The sequence below is a fragment of the Bos javanicus genome, chromosome 15, assembly GCF_032452875.1.
Source record: "Bos javanicus breed banteng chromosome 15, ARS-OSU_banteng_1.0, whole genome shotgun sequence".
NCBI classification, from domain to species: domain Eukaryota; kingdom Metazoa; phylum Chordata; class Mammalia; order Artiodactyla; family Bovidae; genus Bos; species Bos javanicus.
The window spans coordinates 83,459,355-83,483,725 of record NC_083882.1 but is presented as its reverse complement, the minus strand read 5'-3'; the positions used below and the strand labels follow the sequence as shown (position 1 = coordinate 83,483,725).

The window sequence follows — 24,371 nt, the reverse complement described above, 5'->3', positions numbered from 1 at the left end:
GATTCTTGACCGCTGAGCCACCAGGGAAGCCCTGAAATTACTTGCGCTTGTCATTAATTAACCTATTCCGAATGTATACTGAGCGCACACCATATGCTGTAGATGTAATGAAAACTAAAATCAACTTAGTTTAATAACTAACTCCCACTGAGGCCAGTGGCCTGGATCCACCCAGCAGTTTCTAAAGCTTGAGATAAAATGCTGCTTTTACCAACTATCATCAATACCCGGGCGTCTCAGCGGACTCCAGAGGGCTCTGTCTCCCAAGAAGGATCGCCAAGACCCTCGCTAGAAAAACAGGAACCCGACCTTCCCGCAGGAACGTGACTCAGCACACCCCTGTTGAGAGTCTGATAGAGACCCCCACTGCAGGGAAACAGCTCAGGTCTGTGAATACACACGTAACTCACACACAAGACACACGGGTGTGCCCACTCAGTTTCATTCAAACAGGCAAATGTGCTAAGGAAGTGAGGTGAGGCTGCATCATGGGATGGACTCAGAGAAGTTTCTGGAAGCTGGGAACGACTTCGTCCCGGAGCACTGGAGGCAGCCTGAGCCCTCTGTCATGATACGCACGAGAGCCATGCCCTTCGGACAGGGACTCCCCACCTGCCGGCTTTGAGCAGGCACCTCCAATGAGAGGATGCCCGAATTTGGGGAAAAAAGCAGCCTTGGGTCACCCAGAGCTGGGGTTCAAGGCCTGTCATTATCACTGACCTGCTGTGAGGCCTGCAACAAGTTCTCTGACTGCTCTGAGTTTTTCTACTGCTAAGTGGTCACAACACCACAGACCCTGTGACTCTTAACAGGCTCACCTGTGGGAAGCTTCACACAGCAACAGCAGTGCCTAATAAGTGTGTGCTTCCCCACCACGTAATTGTAAGGGTGTGCAGCCTAAACGTACGGAAGCGCTCACGTAAAGGCTCAGTCAAGATCAGCTCTGCAGCAGCAGGACCACCAGGGCTTTGTAAGTGACTCCATCTCGTGTTCATCGTGCATGCATGCTCAGTCGTGTCTGACTCTGCGACCCCATGGACTGTAGCCCTCCAGGCTCCTGTGTCCACAGGATTTCCCAGGCAAGAAGACTGGAGGGGGTTGCAGTGCTCTCCTCCAAGCGACCTCCTGACCCAGGGGTCCACCTGCCTCTCCTGCACTGGCCGGCTTGGCATCTTAGCCACTGAGCCACCTGGGAAACCACCGCCCCCCATGCTGGTCACTGAGGCTCAATGACTGTTCACTCACGTGGCTCAGCATCTCTGAGCCTCAATTTCCTTACCTACAAAACAGGAGCGACAGTGTCCACCAGGGCTTTTGTGAGGATTGAATAAGATAATCGCTTTGCGTTCCTTACACGATGAACAGCACGTGGTTGCTGCTGTTGATCGTCACTCAGTCGTGTCCGGCTCTTTGCGACCCCATGGACTGCAGCACGCCAGGCCTCCCGTCCCTCACCATCTCCCGAAGTTTGCCCAAGTTCATGTCCCTTGCATCGGTGATGCCATCCAGCCATCTCAACCTGATGCCCTCTTCTCCTTCTGTCCTCAATCTTTCCCAGCATCAGGTTCTTTTCCGATGAGTCAGCTGTGCGCATCAGATGACCAAAATACTGGCACAGGTAACATCTCAATAAAACAACTATAACAAGATCTAGAAAGTCATCTCCACTGCTTTTATCTGGATCTAAGTACTCTTAAACAGGAAAGAACCAAAAAAAAAAAAAAAGATACAGAACGTTAGAGCTGAAAGTAACCCTACAGATTCTATCATCAGATTCTCTCACTTAAGAGATGGGCAAACCAAAGCCCAAGACCAAATCATGAGTTATCGGAAGAGCCAGGAATAGAACCCAGGTTCCTTGACTCCCATCTTCCCAGGATGGGAAGTTTCTCCTACAGTTTTTCCCACTGCAGCGAGCTGCCCCCACGATCAACAACAATAGCAACAAACTTCAGTCCAGATGAGACAATTCCCGGAAGCGGCCGAAGCCCAGGTCATCTGAACCACGTGAGACTGGGTCAGGGCTTCCCTGAGAACAGACCCGCCGGACCCTGGGCGGGGGTCCTTCCCTTTGGACACACCCATGCTCTCACGGGGGCCACGGGGCCTCGGGAGCCCCAGGGCCAGCAAAGCAGGTGACGCGCCTTATCTCGGGCAGCGGGACTGCCCACTGCCTGGAGGGCACTGGGGCATCTTTATCAAGGCGTGTGGCAACAGGAACGTTGCAGCAGCGGCCGCAGCTGACACCGCCGGCCAGCACCACGTGCCCGCCACCCGCTTCCTCTCCCCTGACTCCTGCTCCTCGCCTGCCAGGAGACACGGCCGTGACTCAGCCGCACTGAGCTCACCCCTGTTCCCCACCCCTGCGGCCCCCGCCCGGGCCCCGGGCCCTGAGGACGGCGGGCCCGTGCCACCCTCTCTGGCAACAGTGGGAGGAGGGCGCAGACCCAGGACTCGGCGCCACCCGCGATCCCGCCGCCCAGCCTGACCGCGCCCCAGCCCCTTCTCTGTCGGCCTCAGCCTGTGGGCCCCTTCGTGGGCTCCTCTCATAGAACATTTCCCACCCGCAGAGCCTCTGTCATTTCAGTCGTTCATGTCCGACTCTCTGCCACCCTGTGGACTGGACCGTAGCCCGCCGGGCTCCTCGTCCATGGGGTTCTCAGGCAAGGGTACTGGAGAGGGTCGCCACGGCCTGCTTCGGGGCTCTTCCCGACCCAGGGATCGAACCCGCGTCCCCTGCTCGGCGGGTCTGCCGCCTGAGGAGCCCCTGGGAGGTGCTAGGGGGCCACCACCCTCCGGCTGAAAGCGGGCTGGACAGGGGCTGCGGGGGCCTCAGGCCGGCGCGCTGGTCCCCACTAAGCCTCGGTCTTCTGACCCAGTACAGGGCTTAGCTTTCCAATGTGACTCTGCGCACCCCCAGGAGACTTCAGGGACACCTCAGAAACCCTCCAGGGAATTTGGGTGGGGGCAGTCAAGCCTGCATCCCCTCTTCCACCTGCAGAGCTCCACCTTCGTCTGCTTTTCACACTGAGGTTGAACACACGACTTCACTTTCAGAATCAGGCCTCTTGCCAAGAGAGAAAAAGGAAGGAGAGAGAGAGAGAACAAGGGAAAGAAAGAGAGGCACGCTTAGCCAGCAGGAACTGCACCAGAGCACATGAACGGAGCTTTCTAAAGAAAAGGGAAGAAGACGGAGTCCCTCCCTCCTTTCCAAGGTAAAGCATGGCTCAGTGTTCATCCAAATCATCAGCAACTCCTGAAGGACCTTTACAAATCAGAGCGTCAAGGTGGAAGGGACAAAGAAAAGGACGGGAGAAGGCCACCCCAAATGCAGAGGTCTCTGTTTACAGGCCCTCCGATGACCCTCCCGCAGTGGGTGTCAGACCGAGGGAGACTCAGGAGTGCTCGGGAAAGTTTCGGGGTGAAGGAGATGATAACAGAACGGGGAACCAGCAGTCCGGCCTGGGGAGGCGCGTCTGGTCCCGATGTCCCCGCTGGGGAAGGACCGTGGTCGGCGGGTCAGGCCCTCCAGTTGCTTCCTCCTCTCCACATGGAAAGAGCTCTGTGCTTGGGAGACTCCTGTTTACAGACCCAGATCTTCACCCATTAAATCTGGTTCAAAGAGACAAGGACGTGTGATTCTCCTCGTCCTTACTGCCTACCTCCCCCACCCCCCGAGCCTCCTTTCCAGGATGAGGGGTTGTGGATTCCCAAGGACAAACACCAGCACATCCAAGGACTCCAAACACACACACACACCCCTGCCTGAGCCCAGCTTCTGGTTTTTCCAGTCTCTCTCCTCCAATGAAGAGAGCCAGAAAGTCTGAGTAAGTGTCAGCTCTCAGCAGGCACTCAGGGCTCTCTGTTCCCCACCTCAGGGTCTGCGAGACCTCCGTCAACGCCCCTTCGCCCTCCTAAACCGAAACCCTCCCGGACGCGATGTTCCCCTTTCTGCCTCTTCCTAACACCCCCCCTCCGCTGAACCAAGAGGAAACCACGGGAGAGTGGCTTCCTGGGTGAGCCTCACGCGCTCGCCTTCAAGATGTGGTTCTGGCTGAACAGTCTGAGCCAAGAACTGGCCCCGTTTGAAGATGAAGACGCTGAGGAATAAACTCATTACCAGATTAGCCCAAGGCCACCGAGTCCCTGGACAACTGGACAAGAGCCAAAGTCCCAGCTGACCGAGCCCCAGGCGTTCCACCATCACGACGATAATAAGGGTATTTTGTTGCAGGCACTTTGTGGTTCCAAACGTAATATTTGCTTCTCACGGCAACCCCAGGAGGGACACGCATGACACCCCACTGGCAGCTGAGACGACTACTTCACTTGGTTAAATGGCTCATCCCGGGTGACCCCGCTAACAGGAGCAGCATCAGGGCCCAAAGGCAGGGCTGTGGAAGCCGGGGCTGCCGGCTCTTACCCTCCACACTCTGCCTGAAGACGCCCTCCCCAGGCCAGCTCAGAACCACGTCCGCACATATTTCAGGGACGCTGCAACGTCGGGGAAACTGAACTGGACTCGTCTACGTGCAGGAATGAAAAAGATACCAGTGTAGGGACTTCCCCGGTGGTCCACTGGCTAAGAGTTTCAGCTCCCAACGCGGGGGGCTCGGGTTCGATTCCCGGTCAGGGAGCCAGTCTCCACGAGCTGCAACTGAGAATTCGAAGGCCACGTTAAAAGATCCCACCTGCCGCAACCAAGGCCTGGGGCAGCCAAACAAGTAGTATTTTTAATTTTTTAAAGAAAATACCAGTGTACATAAGCCCACAGACGTGTGGGTTTGTAGAGATACCCATGACTGCCTGCGCCGAAGACCCAGCTCTGCCACCTGAGCAGCTGTGTGACCTTAAGCGAGTGACTTGACCTCTCTGAGACTCAGCTCCCTGAGTGCAGCAGGAGTAATCTGGCCCTGGAGCTGCTGTGAGGATTAAATTAGTGAATGTGTGTGAAGAGTTTAGAGCAACGTGGGTACAGAGTAAACTCCCAAGACCATGCCATGCTATCAGGTTTCACTAAACTGAGTTTCTGCTAAAGACGCAACTCTAATGCCAATTCTCAGAAGGTGACAGCGGGTCCCTTAGACTGGACTGACATGTGGTTCACTTATTCATCTCTCTACATATGCATTTAAAGAAATAGAGCTCTCTGTAAATTTTGCTTCTGCTAATTCTCAAAAATGTTGACCTTTACTACTCATCGTTCATTTCTAAACAGTTTGTCATTTCCATTTTGGTTTCTTCTGAGCCCACGAGTTATTTAGAAAAGTAGGCAAACTTTCTAAATCAGCTCAGTTCAGTGCAGTTCAGTCACTCAGTCATGTCTGACTCTCTGCGGCCCCGTGGACTGCAGCACACCAGGCCTCCCTGTCCATCACCAACTCCTGGAGTTCACCCAAACTCACGTCCCTAGAGTCGGTGATGCCATCCTACCATCTCACCCTCTGTCGGCCCCTTCTCCTCCCGCCTTCAATCTTTCCCAGCATCAGGGTCTTTTCCAATGAGTCAGTTCTTTCTAAATACATTAAGAATTTAAACCTTCAAAGTGGGTAAACCTAAGGAGAGCTATAACTGCATAGTTAATTTCTAACTTTATTATTATCGTCATCAGGGAACAAGTCCCATATGACTTAATATTTTGTGGAATTTAGCATTTTATTTGTGTGTTAGCACATGGTCAGCATTTTTTAATCGTCTGTGAAGCTTGAAAAGATCCTGCACTCCATTTGCTGGACACAAGACCCACCGAAGCTTCACCCCACACGCCACGCTCACGCCTCTGCTTTTGCTGGGCAGGCCCTAAGCAAGACACAGAGCAGGAGTAGTGAAGAGAGATGGAAGCTCATCTAAAGAGAGGAAGGAGGAAAAAGCAAAAGCACCAGGCGGGTAGACGTCATCTATGTTGACGAGAAATCTGTGACCAGGGAAGTTCATTCACCCAGAACCACACGGCCAATAGGGAACAAATGGACCCCTGCGTGGTCCAACCCCTGGGTCACAGTGGATTATTTCAGACACAGATCTGGGGTCTCAAAACCAAGGGCCTCGCCCACAATGTTCTTCTCATTCAACACAAGGTCCCATCCGGAGTCACAGATCCATCTGTCCACTCACTCAGCCAGTGGCACTGATTGAACATCTCTCATCTCCAATAGCACAGACCAGACTGGGCACCCTGCTCTCCCTGGAGCCTTGCGGTCTCAGATGGGAGGCACCCAGGCCATTCTGCCACCACATGGGGGGAGATGACAGCTCTCAGTCCAAGGGACCGACGCCCAGGCGAGGACGGGGCATTAGAGAACGGATGGCTAGGTGACTCCTGGGGAAACGGCAAAGGATGCCTGCAGGAAGGCATCTGGGTGGGAAGGCCACACCCTCTTCCTGCTGTCCCTCTCACCCCAGGAGCATTCAGGGAGACTCAAAGATGAACCCTCTGCTTCCTCTCCCCTATCCTAGGCTTCTCCACACTTCCCAGGCTTCCTCCCCTCCCCCAACCCCATCAACACCCTACACCCCTCAGCATCCAGCTGCCAAGGATACAGGAGAGAGGAAGGAACTTACACTGTCTGCCTCCCTCATCCTCAGCCTCCTTCCCAACTTGCTTTCAGCCTCTGTCCCCCAAGCACCCCCCTCCCTGGATGCTCCTAGAGGACGGCACACTAATGGTTGTGAAAGTGAAAGTCCCTCAGTTACAGCTGACTCTTTGAGACCCCATGGACCATACAGTCCATGGAATTCTCCAGGCCAGAATGCTGGAGTGCCTAGCCTATCTCTTCTCCAGGGGGTCTCCCTACCCAGGGGTCAAACCCAGGTCTCCCGCATTGCAGGCTGAGCCACCAGGGAAGCCCAGGAATGCTGGCAATTACTGAGCAGCCCACCTGCGAGGAGGACTCTAAGACTCGGGCCTGGAACTTCCCTGGCAGTCCAGTAGATAAGACTCTGCATTTCCAGCGCAGGGGCTTCAGGTCTGATCCCTGGTCAGGGAAGTAAGATCCCGCATGCCAATGTGTGGTCAAAAAATAACTAAAAATAAGACCAGAGCCTAAGACATGGGTTTTAAATTTACCAAGGCGTTTAATCTCTGCAAGAATCTTCTGGGGACCCTCCCCGCCTTACAGCTGAGAAAACCAAAGCATAAAGGCGCCAAGCAACCTCCCCAGACCCTGAAAACTGAGTGCCAGAGCCAGGAGGAGAGCGGGTCACTGGATGGATCCCTGAGGTCCATCACCCTGGAGAGACGTGTCTTAACAGCACCTGCCGCCGCCCAACCACAGCCCTGGTCCCCAAGAAATACACATGCAAAGAGCTAACACACAGAGGCTGTACCAAAGAGGTCGTGATGAATGGAAAGCTGAGAAACTGTCACAGCTCAGAGGACGCTGCGGGAACTCAACTCAGTGTGTTACCCTGGGTGGGATCCTAGACCAGAGGGAGGACCACCCGTGGGAAAACGAGTGGAATCCACAAAAAGTCTGGAGTTCAGTGACGCGCGATGTACCAAGGTCGGTTTCTCAGTTTAGACACGTGTCCCGTCGCACGTAAGACGTTAACAGTGGAGGAAACTTTAGACGGGACTCCCTCTACTATCTTTGTGACCCTCTGTCGGTCTAAAATTAGTCCACCACAAACACATATTTCTACAAAAAGCAATCCCGCTGCCGTCCTTCGGGTTCCCTGACCTAGGCAGCCAAACAAACCCAGACAGCATACGCTCCACTGATCTCTCTAGGTGGGGGGTGAGCCTCACTCAAGTTTCCACATGCAGACAGGGGAACGTTGCCATGGAAATGGCCCAGCCAGGAAACAGGCTGACCCAACAGCAGAGAGGGGAGGAAGTTGCAAAGTGGCCTGATATAAAACGCTGGAGATAAGGCCCCCTCGGGACTGCCGAACCGCCCAGCAAGTTCATCCGTTGTTGCAGCTCAGTTGCTCAGTTGTGTCCGACTCTTTGTGACCCCATGGACTGCAGCACGCCAGGCCTCCTGTCCACCACCGACTCCCGGAGTTTACTCAAACTCATGTCCATCGAGTCAGTGATGCCATCCAACCATCTCATCCTCTGTCGTCCCCTTCTCCTCCCACCTTCAATCTTTCCCAGCATCAGGGTCTTTTCCAATAAGTCAGTTCTTCGCATCAGGTGGCCAAAGTATTAGAGTTTCAGCTTCAGCATCAGTCCTTCCAGTGAATATTCAGGGTTGATTTCCTTTAGGATGGACTGGTTGGATCTTCTTGCTGTCCAAGTGACTCTCAAGAGTCTCATCCAGCAGAACAGTTTGAAAGCATCAATTCTTCGATGCTCAGCCTTCCTTATGGTCTAACTCTCATATTTGTACATGACCACTGGAAAAACCATAGGTTTACAGCTTCCTGAGCTGTGGGAGTGTGGTCTGGACTCTCACACAGGACTTCACTGGCAGGCAGCTTCTAAAACCGTAACATTACATGGCTGCTTTTACATATCGATAAAAATAAAGAGTTTGTGGAGGCTCCAGGAAGGCCTGCTGAATGCTGTCAGCTCAGATCTGGAACCTTCCCTGCAGCGATGACACTGGAAGTGAGCCTTCAGGGATGCGTGAGATTTTCCAGGGGAGCAACGAGGTAGCAGGATTCTCACTGTGATACCCACACGTTCTCCTCTGTGGTCTTCCTGCAAGGGGACAACCCTCCATGAGGAGTAGAGGTGGAAGTTTCAGGTACAGGTAGGAGCCTTGGAACTCACCCATCCTCATCCTTAAAGGTGGAACCATTGACCTCTGGCTCCATTAGCAAATCTACGGGTCCCAGAGTAAATGCTGCACTTCAAGCAGGTCAAGTTTCACTAACCCAGAGGGGATGGAGCCAGAAGGGTAAGTCACAGTGAAGAATAATGTGTGTAAGGGACAAGATGTTAGTGATCAGTTGACAGACAAGAGTTTACCATGCGGAAGGGTGAGGGTCCCATCTGCCACCGTAACAAGGGGCACAGAGGGCAGCTGGGGAGGCGACCAGTGACGGTGACAGATGAGCAAGACGGGCTCACTCAGCTCCTGGTCTCCCCACTCGAACCTCAGGCCCATCTGAGCCTCAGTTCCGTCACCTATAAGATGGGAATGCTATAGCACCGCCTTGCCTTGCAGGGTGGAGAGGATTAGACACACGCGCGCCCTTTCCAACAGGAAGCGGCAGCTCAGTCAGTGACCACTGTTACCACTGACACCAGCAAGTCACAGACCCATGGAGCTGAGAGACAACAGGACTTAGGAGACTAAAGAGTCCAACTCATAAAAGACAGATGGAAGGTGCTTTCAAGCCCACGCCACGGTAAGAAAAAAAAAAGAAAAGAAAAAACCCACTGACAATAGAAGAGAAGTATTTCGCTCTGAAGCAATGTGCAGCCCACCAGGGCTGCTGGCAGGCTGGGGGGCAGCTCCCAGGCTGTGTTTCAGGAGCGTTACCTGTAAGGAGCAAGCCTGGGAAGACAGGCAGGAATTCTGCCAAACGGGGAAGGGACCCTGAAGGGAGGGAAGACAGCACGCTCGAGCATGTCCCCCCCAACCACCACGGGAGTAAAAATAGAACTAATCGCCTTCCCCCAGCCCTGCATTCTCTCTCTGACCTCTGGCTGCTGGGCCTGTAATCCCTCGCAATCCCTGTCACTCCCGTCTCAGCTCCACTGACGTCTGCTCACCCGGGGCAGCTCCCCCAGGGAGACAGGGGAGGGAGGAAGGAACCACGACGATTAGAAACCTTCAAAGGGGAAGCACGGCCCCCTGTTCTGGTGGTTGTACAACCAATGTGACTGTGCTCCTGGGGCACTCACATGGGGAACTTCAAAATGTAGAAGGAGGCCAGGGACGAGCCCTGCAGGACACAAGACGGAACAGAGAGTGAATAAGTCGGTCTGGCCTTCAGCGCCTCAGGTGTCGATTTCACTGCTGCTGCTGCTGCGTCTCGTTGGTCGTGTCCAACTCTGCGAGACCCCATAGACGGCAGCCAACCCGGCATCCCGTCCCTGGGATTCTCCAGGCAAGAACACTGGAGTGGGTTGCCATTTCCTTCTCCAGTGCATGAAAGTGAAAAGTGAAAGTGAAGTCGCTCAGTCGTGTCCGACTCTTAGCGACCCCATGGACTGCAGCCCACCAGGCTCCTCCATCCATGGGATTTTCTAGGCAAGAGTACTGCAGTGGGGTGCCATTGCCTTCTCTGTCGATTAGCGCATCCTTATTGGCTCTCTGTGGAGGAGCCAGTAAACCCCAAGATGTTTCCAGCTCTCTGGACACACATCCAAAGTCCGTGACCTCCATTTGACACATTGCTGCCTCTCTGTGAGCATGATCAACTTTGATGTTGCTGTTGTTCAGTCGCTCAGTCATGTCCAGCTCTTTGTGACCCCATGGACTGCAGCACGCCAGGCCTCCCTGTCCATCACCAACTCCCGAAGTTTACACAAACTCCTGCCCATCCAGTCGGTGATGCCACCCAACCATCTCATCCTCTGTCATCCCCTTCTCCTGCCTTCAATCTTTCCCAGCATCAGGGTCTTTTCCAAAGAGTCGGCTCCTCGCGGCAGGTGGACAGAGTACTGGAGTTTCAGCTTCAGCATCAGTCCTTCCAATGAATATTCAGGGTTGATTTCCTTTAGCATTGACAGGTTTGATCTCCTTGCAGTCCTAGGGACTCTCAAGAGTCTTCTCCAACACCACGGTTCAAAAGCATCAATTCTTCGGCCCTCAGCTTTCTTTATGGTCCAGCTCTCACATCCATACATGACTACTGGAAAAACCATAGCTTCGACTAGAAGAACCTTTGTCGGCAAAGTGATGTCTGCTTTTTAATATGCTGTCTAGTTTGGTCATAACTTTTCTCCCAAGGAGTGAGCGTCTTCAAAGTTCATGGCTGCAGTCACTGTCCGTGGTGATTTCGGAGCCCAAGAAAATAAAGTCTGTCACTGTTTCCATTTGATGGGGGGTCTGCTTTTCATGGACCACATCCCTTTGTTTTCCCTATACGACCACGTGTTCTTTCAGACCAGGGCTTTGTATAAGAACTCTGCCTAGAATTCCCTGACAGTCCAGGGGTTAAGACCCAGGGCTTTCACTGCTGTGACCTGGGTTCAATCCCTGGTTGGGGAACTATTATTAATAAGATCCCACACACCTTGTAGAATGGCCAAAAATAAAAAAAAGACTCTGCATATCAGGATGCCCAGCAGCGGCAGGCAGAGGTTAAAAGCACCAAGAACGGTGTCTCCCTGAAGCCCAAAGGGAGAATGGGTGGAGTTTCAGGATCTTTGCGCTTCTTCTAAGGAGCCTCTCCAGCCTCTGAACAGAGTAGATTTCAGTCTCAACAGGGACTCAAGCGGAAGCATCACTTCTGGGAACAGCCCCCGGGCCCTAAAGCCCCAGCACCAGGGACCGATCCACGGGGTCTTCAAGGAGTTGTTTCCGTCTCAAGGACGGGATCATCGGTCTGTTCCTCGTGTGCCTCCCTCGCTGACTGTGATCCCCAAGGCCCAGCAACTCGTGTCCCTCTGCATCAATTCCCACCCCGCCCCGGCGCCTCTGGGAGGGCGGGGACATAGAAGATGCTGGCTGAACACTGGCTGAATGAAACCAGAGCCGGGCAAGAGGCTCCAGCTCCGGGACGGGAAGGGTCTGGACTCAGCGGATCCAAAGTTCAGCGCCTGAGACCTCGGCAGGAACCGCCTGGTGAGGCAGGCTGGGCGTGGGCACCACAGCTCCCTGCCAGCCTGACGTCACCAAAGGCAGGCTTCTGGGCCGGCCCCGCCAGGGGAAGGGCAAGAGACGGATGAGTCTCAGCCGGTGACCGGTGACCGCAGCAGCAGGAAGGGGCACCCTTCAGGGAAGGTGCTGCTCCCAGCCCGTCTGTTTGGGGAACTTGAGTTGACTGCAGTGGGTGATTATCAGGGATTATCTCATTTCACCCTCGGTGACCCTGAGGGGAGGGTGCGGTGAATCCACTTTCTGGTGGCCTCTGAGTGCTTGAGACAGGCTCCCAGTGAAGCCCTTCTAGAAACACACACCCTCAGGGTTGATGGAGACTTTGAACCTCCTCATGGGCTGCCCCCCTTTCCAAGAAGGCTCAAATTCCTACAACAGTCAACATGCCACCAAGCCTCCCTCCCAGGTCCCACCAGCCTGGCCCCGCCTTGGGCAGCTCTGAGTATCACAAATGCCTTCCACAGGGCTTCCCTGAGTGGCTCCGGGGTAAAGAATCCACCTGCCAATGCAGGAGACACAGGTTCGATCCCTGACCCAGGAAGATCCCACAGGCCTCAGAGCAATGAAGCCCGTGCACCGCATTACTGAGCCTGTGCTCTAGAAGCCGGGAAGTCGCGATACTGAACCCACACGCTTCAGATACTGGAGCCCACGGTCTGCAAGAGAGAAGCCCGCGTACCACAGCGGGAGAGGGGCCCCCGCTCACGGCAGCTCCCAGAGAGCTTGGGCAGCGACAAAGGCCCAGCACAGTCAGTAAGGAAGCAACTAAATTAAAAAAAAAAAAAAGCTTTCTAGAGTCATCACGTCTGCCCAGCAGCCTCCTGGCTTCACTGTTCTCCTCCTATCTACACGGAGCAGCACTAAGGCCCCGCACAGGGCGGCTCTTCAGCTGTCTGGGGGCAGGTCACGCTCCGCTGGCCCCAGGGTTTAGAAAGATCCCCGCCGACAGAGATGGCACTGCCGCTCAGGGTTAAACCGGCTTTGAGCAGGTTAGCAAACCCTGACAAAAGGAATCAGAGAGCGAAGATGGTAACAGTGTTGCCGTGAAGGGGCGCGCGCGCTCTCTCCAGGAGTAAGGAGGGGCTGGCTAGGGGAGGTGAGCTAGAAGCCAAAACCCACCTAAACCTTAACACTAGTCTTCAAGGAAAACGTTAACGTTGCTGGAAGGGACTCGGAGATGCACCGAACTCCCTGTGGTACATACTGGCGTGAGCGGAGCAGTGAGGCGCAGTGGCACCGAGGAGCAGGCGCTCGGCGGCGAAGCCACAGTCGGAATCTCCTGAATCCGAGCCTGTCCTCTTTGCAGGGCGCCGTCATCCATCTCCCTGCTCCACGAGGCCGCACCCCCAGCCTCACAGCTCCGTCTACAGTCTCACTCCCGCCACGCTCCCGGGAGGAAAAGGGAACGACGCAGCATTGGCGCCATTTTACAGATGATAACACTGAGGCTCGGAGAGGAAAAGGGACTTGCTTGGGTTCCTCCCAACAAGCTGAATTTATACTTGGGACTCAGAGCTCAACTGAGGCTCTCTGCTGTCTGTTGAAAGGGCGTCTTGCCCTGGAAATGGACTTCCTCACTTAAGGAAGGGCACTGCCTCTCCCTGCCGACCATCTCTGCACTGCCCCATGACTGAGGATTGTGCTGGACTGGCAGGTCTTCAACACCACGCTCTGCTTTGCTCTCTGCCTCCGGGGCAAAGGCTCAGGGAGAGGCCAGGAGCCTGGCTCCTCCCTGGATCGGGCTGCGTAACCCGGGGCTTCCGTCCTCCCCAGGCTGAGCTCTAGTCTCCCGCTCTTTACAAACAGAGGCAGCCACGTCTGCTCTGTCATTTCAGGGCTGTTGTGAGGCTCAGATGACAACGGGCAAGGAAGCGGCGAGGCGGCTGACACCCACCACCAGTGACCGTCCCCTCCCCTGCCTCCAACGCAGTCCTCCTAGGAGTGGTGAAAGGGTCAGGAAGGTCTCAGCTCAGGCGAGGGCGGGGAAAGAAAACAACTGTGACATCAGCCCAGCACTCCCTCACGCTTGCCCAGGGCTTCATTTTTCCGAAGAGATTTTACAGTGACTAGCGTGAGATTCACCAGTGCTTAGTCCTGGGTGCGCCATGCACCATACAAAGGGCTGTGCGAGCTCTCTCGGTTTTAGTCCTCAGGAATACCCATTTCACAGATGACAAAACTTAGGCTCCAAGGTCACGGGCAGAGCTGGTAGGCAGTGGAGCGGGGAGGCAGTCCCTCTATCCAGACCCCTGTTGCTCAGACTTGATTCAGTGTGCGCATGATCACCTGGAGAGATTTATGGATAATCAGATTCTGATTCCCTCGCTCTGGAGGCAGGCCTAAGCGGCTGCGCCTCCCACAAGCTCCCAAGTAGATGGGACGACGTTGCATCAAGGGCTAGATTTTAAATTCCCCTAAGATGGAGCCTGAGTCACCCAATCCCCAGGGCTTAACACTGGGTTTGCCCCATAGAGAACACTCAGTAATTATTCAACGAGTCAATGAATATTGCACGTAAAAACCTATGCTTTACCCCTTCTCTGTACTAAGCCCGATTACATCATCCGATCTCAACACAAATCTCTAGGGTACCATTAACCTTCCTTCGACAGATAAGGAAACAAGTTCAAAAGAGTAGGTTGCCTAAGGTTTCACCGCTTTTACGCAGCAGGGCTGGAAGCCGACTCCCTTCAGATCCTTGGCCCTGATCACAGCCGTCCCACGGATGGGGGTCGCGGGCGGGGGGGATTAATAATTACAGACCGCTGGGGGTGCCGAGGCGCTGAACATCCGCTAGACCAGATCAGCTCACGGTCAGGCGGTCGCCCACGGGAGCTGCTCTCTCGGGGGCGAGGGCAGCGGGCTCAGCGCCCCGCAAGGGGAGACAGACCAGGGGGCTCCCGGAGGAGGCGGGGCCGGGCGCAGCGCCCGGCAGCGGCGAGCAGGCGGTGCGCGCCCCGACCTTCACGGGGAGCCCCTCTGGACGCCCCCGCGGACCCCAGCTCTCGACAGACGCCGTCCAGCCGGGCGGGGCAGGGGGCGTCCAGGGAGAGCGCAGCCCGGCGACGCATCGGCGGCAGGCCACCCGGGAGGGGGCTGCGTGCGTCCGGCTCAGGGAGAGCAGGCCTGGACCCGGGGTCGGAGGAAGCCGCCCGCTCGCCCGCCCGTCCGTGCCCGGACTCACGGCCTTCAGCTGCTCCAGCCGGTCCTTCATCCTGGCGCCGGGGCCGGGGCCCAGGTGAGCGGCCGGAAGAGGCGGCGGCCGGGCGAGAAGGAGCGTCCGCGGCCCCGCGAGGCCCGCCCGCGCTCCCGACGCGGCTCCGGGGGCGCGGCTGCGACCGGCGGCCCGCCCTCACCTGGGCCGCGCCCCGCCCTTAAAGGGACCGCGCCGGGGCCGAGGGGCGGTCCCGCCTGCGTGCAGGCGCTCAGTCGCATCCGACTCTCTGCGACCCCATGGACTGCAGCACGCCAGGCCTCCCTGTCTATCACCAACTCCCAGCGCTTGTTCAAACTCATGTCCATTAAGTCGGTGATGCCATCCAGCCATCTCAACCTCTGTTGGCCCCTTCGCCTCCCGGCTTCAATCCTTCACAGCATCAGGGTCTTTTCCAATGAGTCAGCTCTTCGCGTCACGTGGCCAAAGTACTGGAATTTCAGCTTCAACATCAGTCCTTCCAATGAATATTCAAGACTGATTTCCTTTAGGATGGACTGGTTGGATCTCCTTGCGGCCCAAGGGACTCTCAAGATCCTTCTCCAACACCACAGTTCAAAAGCATCAGTCCTTCAGTGCTCAGCTTTCTTTATAGTGCAACTCTCACATCCATACATGACCACTGGAAAAACCATAGCCTTGACTAGATGGACCTTTGTTGGCAAAGTAATGTCTCTGCTTTGTGATATACTGTCTAGGTTGGTCATAACTTTCCTTCCAAGGAGTAAGCGTCTTTTAATTTCATGGCTGCAGTCACCATCTGCAGTGATTTTGGAGCCCCAAAAATAAAGTCTGACACTATTTCCACTGTTTCTCCATCTATTTGCCATAAAGTGATGGGACCAGATGCCATGATCTTAGTTTTCTGAATGTTGAGTTTTAAGCCAACTTTTTCATTCTCCTCTTTCACTTTCATCAACAGGCTTTTTAGTTCTTCACTTTCTGCCATAGGGTGGTGTCATCTGCATATCTGAGGTTATTGATATTTCTCCTGGCAACCTTGATTCCAGCTTGTGCTTCATCCAGCCTGGCGTTTCTCATAATGTACTCTGCATAGAAGTTAAATAAGCAGGGTGACAATATACAGCCTTGACGTACTCCTTTCCCAATTTTTTTCATGTCCAGTTCTAACTGTTGCTTCCTGACCTGCACACAGATTTCTCAAGAGACAGGTCAGGTGGTCTGGTATTCCCATCTCTTTCAGAATTTTCCACATTTTGTTGTGATCCACACAGTGAAAGTCTTTGGCGTCGTCAACAAAGCAGAAGTAGGTGTTTTTCTGGAACTCTCTTGCTTTCTCAATGATCCAACGGATGTTGGCAATTTGATCTCTGGTTCCTCTGCCTTTTCTAAATCCAGCTTGAACATCTGGAAGTTCACCGTTCACGTACTGTTGAAGCCTGGCTCAGAGAATTTTGAGCATTACTTTGCTAGCTTGTGAAACTGAAAGGAAAGTGAAGTCGCTCAGTCGTGTCTGACTCTTTGCGACCCCATGGATTGCAGCCTAAGAGGCTCCTCTGTCCATGGGATTTTCCAGGTGAGAATACTGGAGTGGGTTGCCATTTCCTTCTCCAGGAGATCTTCCCAACCCGGGGATCAAACCCGGGTCTCCCGCATTGTAGGCAGTCGCTTTACCGTCTGAGCCACCAGGGAAGTGCAATTGTGTGGTAGTTTGAGCATTCTTTGGCATTGCCTTTCTTTGGGATTGGAATGAAAACTGACGTTTTCCAGTCCTGTGGCCACTGCTGGGTTTTCCAAGTTTGCTGGCATATTGAGTGCAGCACTTTCACAGCATCATCTTTTAGGATTTGAAATAGCTTAACTGGAATTCCATCACATCCACTAGCTTTGTTCGTATCAGCGGAGAAATAACTCCAGAAAGAATGAAAAGACGGAGCCAAAGCAAAAACAACACCCAGTTGTGAATGTGACCGATGAAGGAAGTAAATTCCGATGCTGTAAAGACCTATATTACATAGGAACCTGGAATGTTAGGTCCATGAATCAAGGTAAACTGGAAGTGGTCAGACAGGTGATGGCAGGAGTGAACATTGACATTTTAGGAATCAGAGAACTAAAATGGACTGGAATGGGTGAATTTAACTCAGACGACCATTATATCTACCACAGTGGGCAAGAATCCCTTAGAAGAAATGGAGTGGCCATCATAGTCCACAAAAGAGTCCAAAATGCAGTACTTGGATGCAATCTGAAAAATGACAGAATGATCTCTGTTTGTTTCCAAGGCAAACTATTCAATATCACGGTAATCCAAGCCTATGCCCCAACCAGTAACGCTGAAGAAGCTGAAGTTGAACGGTTCTACGAAGACCTACAAGACCTTCTAGAGCTAACACCCAAAAAAGATGTCCTTTTCATTATAGGGGACTGGAATGCAAAAATAGGAAATCAAGAAATATCTGCAGTAACAGGCAAATTTGCCCTTGGAGTACAGAATGAAGTAGGGCAAAGGCTAATACAGTTTTGCCAAGAGAACCCACTGGTCATAGCAAACACCCCTCTTCCAACCAGTCACTTCAGTCGTGTCCAACTCTTTGCGACCCCATGGACTGTAGCCCACCAGGCTCCTCTGTCCTTGGCATTCTCCAGGCAAGAATACTGGTGTGGGTTGCCATGCCCTCCTCTGGGAGATCTTCCTGACACAGAGATTGAACCTGCGTCTCTTGTGTCTTCTGCATTGGCAAGCGGGTTCTTTACCACTAGCGCCAACTGGGAAGCCTCCCAATAGATGGGAGAGAGAGCTACTAATTCTGCCTGGAGGAAGGGCATTCCAAGTAAAGGAATGTGTAAGGTCCGGGAACTGCGGGTTGGAGCTGAAAGACTCTTCTTCGTGAAAATTACTGGAGGTGAGGCAGGGTGGGGTGGGCTGGGACGAAGAATTTGGATTTTATGATGTCGGCCATGGGGATCCGTCAGAGAAATGTACGCAGTTCAGTGATGCAGTCATAACACCTGCCACTCACCGTGTGGACGTCTTTGCAAAGCTACTGCTTCACTAGGGGGTGAATCAGAGATATTACAGCTTCCCAGTTTGCTGTGAGGCCTGTTGCCAGAGGAGGAACGGCTGACTCCTCTCCTGTGGGGCAGAGGTATAAGAGGAAGATGTTTGTACTGGAAACCTTAAGCTGTTATTTCCTATCTGATTTCCCCAGGTGGGTCAGTTCAGTTCAGTCACTCAGTCCTGTCCGACTCTTTGCGACCCCATGGACTGCAGCACGCCAGGCTTCCCTGTCCATCACCAACTCCCAGAGCTTGCTCAAACTCCTGACATCGCGTCGGTGATGCCATCCAGCCGTCTCGTCCTCTGTCGCTCCCGGCTCCTCCTTCCATCAGTCTTGCCCAGCCGGTGTTCCCTTCCGAGAGCTGGGCGCATTTTCCCCCTGGCCCTCCGTCTCCCCCCACGCCCCCGCCCCGCGCCCCCGCACCTCCACTTTCTTTCCTATTCCCTGTCAGTCTTCCCGGTCGGGAACAACTCAATGTCCCGCAGATAAGGAGTGGAGCTCAAAAAATGGGACCGGCGGTGGTGAGGGTCAAGTCTCAATTCAGGGAAAGAATCTGCGCTATACCCAGATTAAATGCTGTGAATATTTTCCTGGCTCTGTGGTTTCCCTTCCGTGGTTAAGACTTCCCCTTTCCATGGGGGTTGAGGCGTGCATCCCTGCTCAGGAACCTAGCGACCAAAACATGAAACAGGAACAGTATTATAACAAGTTCAGTAAAGGCTTTTAAAATTATCCATATTTTAAAAATTGGTTTTTTCCATAATCCTAGCAGAATTCGGCCTCCAGTGCGATCTCGATGCGCCTTCCGTGCTGGCGTGCTGGCCTCCAGTGGAGGCGGTCTGCGGCGGGAGGACGGTTTGCACCCTCGCCTCGCCTCGCCCCGACCCGGTCTTCGCCTCGGTCCGCGTCCCTGCAGCCGGCGATCCGGGGTCGCAGTCCTGTCTCGAGTCCGAGGAAGGCTCGTGCGCCCCCAGGTGGTCAGCAGTGGGAAAGGCGAACAGGTCAGAAATCGCGTTCCACCTTCTCTCCTTGACACACGTTTGTTAATGAGGATGGCGAAGCTCAGCGCTCTAGAACAGTCTTCTGAGGACACAGACACGTCAACAGCCCTCTACATTAGAAGTCTGAAAAGGACCTAGGAGATGATCAAGGGTAGCCATCAGCCTCTGCCTCAACGTACTGTAATTTTTCTTTTTTTTTTTTACGATTATTCTAAACACTCCCAAACACTTTATCTGGTTGAACAGTTCCACCTATTGTTTAAAAGTTTTTTGTTATGCAGAACAAAAAATTTCCCTCCCTATAACTTCCACCATTCTTTCTTGCTCCTTACCTTTGTCTGAATACTTAAGGAATTTTCCTGTCACCAGATGGGTTTTCCACATAGGGAGCGCAGCTCTGGGGCCACGGAGCAATTGCTGACACAGGGCCAAGAGGACTGCATTCTGGACAGTTTCCACCACAAAGCAGCTGCCACCTGACATCGCACAACCTGTGTTCTTATCTGTGAGATAAGGAGTTGATTAAAACTGGTGCTTCTCAGCCTTTTCTCTTTTTTTACTTTTTTTCCTTAATGTATATACTTTATTTAGGTATAGTTGACTTACAATGGTTCAGGTGCACAGCGGCGTGATTTGGTTGAACATATATTATTTTTTCAGATTATTTTCCATTACGGGTTATTATAAGATATTGACTATAGTTTCCTGTGCTATACAGTAAACCTTTGCTGTTTGTTGCATATCTTTTTTTTTTTTTTTAATTAGAAATCTAGCATTCTACTCTTACTAAGTCAAAGATCCAGAACATCACACATTCTTTATTTTTATTTGTGGATATTGTGCTTGAATGATTCTATAACACTTAGAAAATACATTTACTAGATAATCAGACATTTGATTTCTGCAAACTGATAGATACAGAGAACAGATGATTGCCAGAGTGGGTGCTGGGGAGCAAGATGGGTGAGGTGGGTCATTATAAAATGCGTGAGTCCCGGGGACACAATGTACAGCATTGCATGTAGTTAAGAATACTGTATATGTATTTAGAGTTGCTAAGAGAATAGATCTTACAAGTTCTCATCATAATAAAAATCAAATTGTAACTGTGTGAGGTGATGGATATATTGTGGCAATCATTTTGCAGAATATGAATTTATCCAGTTGTTTGATGTAAATGAACTTATTTCCAAAAAAGAAACACTAACAGGTTTTGAAAACAAATTTATGGTTACCAAAGGGGAAACATGGCAGGGACAGATAAATTAGGAATTTGGGATTAACATACACACCCTACTGTATATAAAATAGGTAACCAACAAGAATAGCGTATGGAACTCTACTCAGATTTATGTAGTAACCTACATGGGAAAAGAATCCGAAAAAGAATGAGTATTCGGATGACTGAATCCTTTGCACCTGAAATTAACACAACATTGTAAATCAACTCTATGCCAATAATTTTTTTTAAACTCACCTGGTGCCCCTTAAACTCATGCAATGTCATGTGTCAATTATATCTCAATAAAACCAGGAAACAGAAAGAAATCTGGTTTCCTATGAAAGGATATTTCTGTGAAGAAAAATAAAATGACCTTTGGTTATCCTATAAGGCCATAACAGAAATGACTATTTGATTTTCTTTAAACTTTTAACACATGAAAACCAGAATAAAGTGCCCTCTTGAGACTTCCCTGGTGGCCTGGTGGTTAATACTCCACACTCCCAATTCAGGGCACAGAATCGATCCCTGGTTTGGGGACTATGCGCTGCACAGCATGGCCAAAACAAAAAAAAAATTATTAAAAATTTTTATTACAATTTTTTTTAAAACCTTATTAACTGCACTTGGGAGTCCAGGAAGCCATGAAGGGAAGCATCATCAGAGAGCTTATGACATTCTATTGAAAGGTCGTTATGACAGACTTCAAGCCTTTTTTAAAACTCCTATGAGGTGTGAACCCAATTTTGTTCATCTTCTATTAATATTTGCTCTTCCATGACAGGCGGAAGTCTGGATTCCAGAAGCTAGTTGTGTAAAATAAGCTGAAGAAAGGCAAGTTACGGAGGGACAAGGGACCCGGGCAAGGGGAGTGCAAAGGCTGGTGAGGAAGACTCTAACACAGCCCACGTGGACTGCAGCGTCTCCAGGTAGATGCAGAGAGCCTTGGCTTGAGACTTTGCCGGCGCTCCTTCTCGCTGATGTACTTAATTTTCCTGCTCTGCCCTGGCTCTGGGTTTCCCGCCGTGTCTGGTGGGTAGCTGCTTCCCCACTAAAGAAGCAGTGCACTACTCAGTTTCACTCAGTGTGTCCGACTCTTTGAGACCCCACGGTCCATAGCCCACTAGGCTCCTCTGTCCGTGGGATCTTCCCATCAAGAATACTGGAGTGGGTTGCCGTGCCCTCCTCAAAACACTGCGTGTGGTTCATTTACTGTCTGGTTTCCCTGGTGGCTTAGACGGTAAAGAATCCACCTGCAATGCGGGAGGCCCGGGTTCAATCCGTGGGCCGAGAAGATGGCCTGGAAAAAGGAATGGCAATCCACTCCAATATTCTAGCCTGGAGAATCCCATGGACAGAGGAGCCCCACAGGCTAATTCAGTTCAGTTCAGTTCAGTTGCTCAGTCATGTCCAACTCTTTGTGACCCCATGGACAGTAGCATGCCAGGCCTCCCTGTCCATCACCAACTCCCGGAGTTTACCCAAACCCATGTCCAATGAGTTGGTGATGTCATCCAACCATCTCATCCTCTGTCATCCCCTTCTCCTCCTGCCCTCAATCTTTCCAAGCATCAGGGTCTTTTCCAATGAGTCAACTCTCTGCATCAGGTGGCCAAAGTATTGGAGTTTCAGTTTCAACATCAGTCCTTCCAGTGAACACCCAGGCCTGATCTCCTTTAGGATGGACTAGTTGAATCTCCTTGAAGTCCAAGGGACTCTCAAGAGTCTTCTCCAACACCACAGTTCAAAAGCATCAATTCTTCAGTGCTCAGCTTTCATTATAGCCCAACTCTCACATCCATACATGACCACTGGAAAAACCATAGCCTTGACTAGATGGACCTTTGTTGGCAAAGTAATGTCTCTGCTTTGTAATATACTGTCTAAGTTGGTCATAACTTTCCTTGCAAGGAGTAAGCGTCTTTTAATTTCGTGGCTGCAATCACCATCTGCAGTGATTTTGGAGCCTAGAAAAATAAAGTCAGCCACAGTTTCCACTGTTTCCTCATCTGTTTGCCATGAAGTGATGGGACCGGACGCCATGGTCTTAGTTTTCTGAATGCTGGGCTTTAAGCCAACTTTCCACTCTCCTCTTTCACTGTCGTCATGAGGCTCTCTACTCTCGGGGGCCTCAAAGAGTCGGACACGCCTGAGCGACTGACGCTCACTCACTCACTCCAACTGTGAGGCCTTCCCAGGCGGTGCAGGGGTACGCAGGAGATGCGGGCTGGGTCCCTGGGTCAGGGACAGAGGAGGAAGTGGTGAGCACTCCAGTGTTCTTGCTTGGGAAATCCCATGAACTGAGAAGCCTGGCGGGCTACAGTCCAGTTTGTGACTCGGGTCACAAATGACTGTAGTAAGATTAATTGAAGTGTTTGCATTTTGGCTATAGATGACCAATAGTTAATTTCATTTTTGCAAACAAACCAAAAAGAGGACCCTGGGGTCTGGGCCTCTGCTTCCCTCTCTCTTCCCTCTAAGCCCGTCTCTTCCCCACAGGAGGAAAGACCTGAGGCTTAGCCCGTGCTGGCCCTCAGGGCTGCTATGACTCTTGTACTGGAGGCAGCCCGGCCAGGCTGTGTCGTTCGGTCAGAGGAGACACGGGAACCAGAGAACTGAAGGGGAAGATCCTCTCTGCTGCTCCATGGCAACTCTTCCCCACAGCAGGGAGGGCGGAGAACACACTTCCTGAGTCGTGCTTTTCACCCCCTTACCCTTTGCATTAATTATCTATTGCCGCGTAACAAATTGCCCTAAAACAGAATGAAACAGCATTATCTTTACGGTTTCTGTGATTCAGGAATCCGGGTGCAGTTTAGCGGGGTGCCTCTGCCTCAAGACTGTAGTTAGGGTGTTGCCTGGGGGCCGTGCCTTGCCTCAGGGCTTGTCTGGGAAAGAACCTGCTTCTGAAGTCACTCACATGGTTGCCGGCAGGATTCAGTTCATCAGGGCTGTTCCTAACCCCATGGGCCCCTTCCTAGGGCAGCTCAAGTCCATCAGACCAAGCAGGTGAGAGGGAGAGAGAGAAGCCAACACGTGTTTAGAACCTAACCTCACTGTGACATCAGTTTAGCCGTATTCTATTGATTAAAAGTGCATCCCACCTCCCAGAGTGGTGGAAAGAAAGACAAGAGTGAACAAGCGGGACCCGAGTAAACTTAGAGGACTTCGCACAGCAAAGGGGACTATGACGGGGTTAAAACACAGCCCTCAGAATGGGAGAAAATAATAGCAGATGAAACAACTGACAAAGGATTGATTTCCAAAATATACAAGCAGCTCATATAAGTCAATGCCAGAAAAACAAACAATCCAATCAAAAGGTGGGGAAAAACCTAAACAGACATTTCCAAAATATACAAGCAGCTCATATAAGTCAATGCCAGAAAAACCAACAACCCAATCAAAAGGTGGGGAAAAACCTAAACAGACATTTTCCCAAAGAAGACATACAGATGGCTAACAAACACATGCAAAGATGCTCAACATCGCTCATTACTAGAGAAATAAAAATCGAAACTACAATGAGATATCACCTCACACCGGTCAGAATGGCCATCATCAAAAAGCTCAGAAACAATAAATGCTGGAGACGGTGTGGAGAAAAGGGAACGCTCTTCACTGTTGGTGGGAATGGAAACTGATACAGCCAGTATGGAAGACAGTGTGGAGATTCCTTAAAAAATCAGGAATAAAACCACCGTATGACCCAGCAGTCCCATTCCGAGGCATGGGATTATCCTGAGGAAACCAAATTGAAAAAGACACGTGTATCCCATTGTTCATTGCAGCACTATTTACAACAGCTAGAACTTGGAAGCAACCTAGATGCCCATCACAGATGAATGGATAAAGAAGCTGTGATACATATACACAGTGGAATATTACTCAGCCATCACAAGGAATGCATTTGAGTCAGTTCTGATGAAGTGGACCAATCTAGAACCTATTATACAGAGTGAAGTGAGTCAGAAAGAGAAAGGTAAGCATTGTATACTAATGCATGTATACGGAATCTAGAAGGATCGTACCAAAGAATTGAGTTGCAGGGAAGCAATGGAGAAACAGACAAAGAGAGCAGACTTATGGAAGAGGGAGGGGGAGGAGAGGGTGAGGCATGGAAAGAGCAACCTGGAAACTTACATTAGTGTGTGTAAAATAGATAGCCAATGGGCATTTGCTATATGGCTC

At 51.9% G+C, this 24,371-nt stretch overlaps 1 protein-coding gene across 8 annotated transcripts in view; it reads right to left on the bottom strand.

Moving 5' to 3' along the window:
* Positions 1-18,009, bottom strand: part of STX3 (syntaxin 3) — a 98,210-nt gene extending 80,201 nt beyond the window's left edge. For 2 of the 8 annotated variants that reach the window (XM_061381631.1, XM_061381630.1), the window contains exon 1: positions 14,905-15,038. In XM_061381631.1, coding sequence (XP_061237615.1) covers positions 14,905-14,934 — 30 coding nt within the window. In that variant the 5' untranslated portion in view covers positions 14,935-15,038. Of the gene's footprint in view, positions 1-1,279; positions 2,099-14,904; positions 15,067-17,918 lie in introns of those variants that run through there. The other 6 variants (XM_061381632.1, XM_061381636.1, XM_061381629.1 and 3 more) reach the window with 6 other exon arrangements.
* Between the last annotated feature and the right edge of the window lie 6,362 nt (positions 18,010-24,371).